This window comes from Drosophila subobscura, chromosome U, assembly GCF_008121235.1.
Source record: "Drosophila subobscura isolate 14011-0131.10 chromosome U, UCBerk_Dsub_1.0, whole genome shotgun sequence".
Lineage (NCBI taxonomy): Eukaryota > Metazoa > Arthropoda > Insecta > Diptera > Drosophilidae > Drosophila > Drosophila subobscura.
In genome coordinates this window covers 18,038,013-18,039,530 of record NC_048534.1, presented here as the reverse complement: position 1 = coordinate 18,039,530, position 1,518 = coordinate 18,038,013, and the positions used below count along the sequence as shown (strand labels likewise).

The 1,518-nt window shown below is 49.4% G+C and overlaps 1 protein-coding gene across 1 annotated transcript; it reads left to right on the top strand.

Annotated features, from left to right (window-relative positions):
• Positions 1-293: 293 nt before the first annotated feature.
• On the top strand, positions 294-1,192 carry LOC117900986. Its single transcript, XM_034811583.1, has 4 exons — positions 294-531; positions 617-739; positions 803-881; positions 943-1,192. Exons 1-4 carry the CDS (start codon positions 350-352, stop codon positions 1,015-1,017), a joined length of 459 nt encoding a protein of 152 aa, XP_034667474.1. The 5' UTR covers positions 294-349; the 3' UTR covers positions 1,018-1,192.
• Positions 1,193-1,518: the final 326 nt, after the last annotated feature.

The following is a 1,518-nucleotide window of genomic DNA, read 5'->3' as shown; positions in this document are numbered from 1 at the left end:
AAAGCCATTGCCCGGCATTTCAGCCATTCTCTACACTTTAACCCACATTCAGTGTTGACTCGCTCACTCGATGGCAAATCACAGCCAGACAACTTCATTCCAAATGCCCAGAAGGTGGAGGAGGAAGAGCAAACAATTCGCATGTGCAACAGCTGCTGATGTCTGTGGCAACCACTTGGCTGTATCCCCCGTAAGCCATTGTTGGCTTGTTGGTTCGATAAACTCCCCCTGCCAACCGCCGCCACAAACAAGCCCCAGCTGCACTCTATCCGTGTGCTCTTCAGTCAGTCAGTTTTGAGAGCGAATGCCCAGCGGTGAGCAAGCAGTGAGCAAAAAACTGTAACGGCAAATGGATAAGCTGCGAGTCAACAAGAATGCAACGACGAAGACGGCGGTGGCGGTGGGAATGCCGGCTGAGAACCCCTTCAAGCGGCCAATGAATGCGCTGCAGAAGCAATGGTATCGAGTGCTGCTGGCCAGACGCGTTGGCTTCGGGCAACGCCCTCCGCCGGACGAGAAGGAGCTAACCTAGTAAGTGAGCAGCGAACTCAAATCAAATTGTGTGAAAATTGCAATTTCCTGTTGATTTAATGGCAAACATTTTGCAATTTCCCAGCGCCGATATTTGTCGCCAGCGTTACATGGCCGCATTCCGGAGATACAACGAACGTTTCCGCCGCGAAATGGCCAAGCACGAGGAGATGCAAAGCTGCGCCATCGATGCGATGCGGGTGCACAGGTGAGAGAGAGCCAGAAACACAACCAAAATCCACTTAACAATTAAAAGAAATTCCGCAAACAGAACCTTTGCCATAACCACGCTCTGGCTGCCATTGCACTCGAAGCAGGAAATCAACTCAACGCTGGAGACCCTCGAGCAGGTAAAATATCACAGCTACGAGGAGCGTGTACTCCCGGCTACTGCTTGCTGTTTGTTCTCAGGTTCTCAGTGCCGCGGAAAGACGACGCCTGCAGGAGATACTCAAGCAGGGCGAGTCACGGCGAACGCGTCGATAGAGCAGCGTGGCAGAGGCGCGGCGCTCGCTCACGTCGATAGAGCAGGGTGGGAGAGAGAAAGAGAGAAGTCCCGTTGCCACAGCTCAGCAGCAACGTTCCTGTCATCATCATCTGCCATGGCTAAGTGAATTCCATTTAGCTTGGATTTCACTTTGCCTTTGGAGTCTGATTTTACACTCCCCGCTCCACTTCCCCTCCCACTTTGCTGCTCGTCTTTGCTTTCTCTTGTCTCTGCGCTGACTGGAGCGTTGTCGTAAATATTTAATACAAGTAAAAGTGCAAAGTTCACTTTTTGGCTAAAACCGAAACTGTGTTGGGACTAGATCAATGTTTCAGCTTTTTGGAGGGGTTAAATGACAGCGTTCTAATTCTTGGACTAGTCAAAAAGGATGGGAAGTTGTTGTGGATTTTTGGTAAGAATTTGAACAAGTTTTGGAGTGGCAAAAAATATATGAAAAACTCTAGGAATTTTTATCGTATTTCAATGAAATTTTGCAACCA

Coding starts and splice junctions, on each gene's coding strand:
- LOC117900986 (XM_034811583.1), top strand. CDS start 350: ATGGATAAGCTGCGAGTCAACAAGAATGCAACGACGAAGACGGCGGTG. Junction 532..616: donor GACGAGAAGGAGCTAACCTA/GTAAGTGAGCAG, acceptor GCAATTTCCCAG/CGCCGATATTTGTCGCCAGC. Junction 740..802: donor GATGCGATGCGGGTGCACAG/GTGAGAGAGAGC, acceptor TTCCGCAAACAG/AACCTTTGCCATAACCACGC.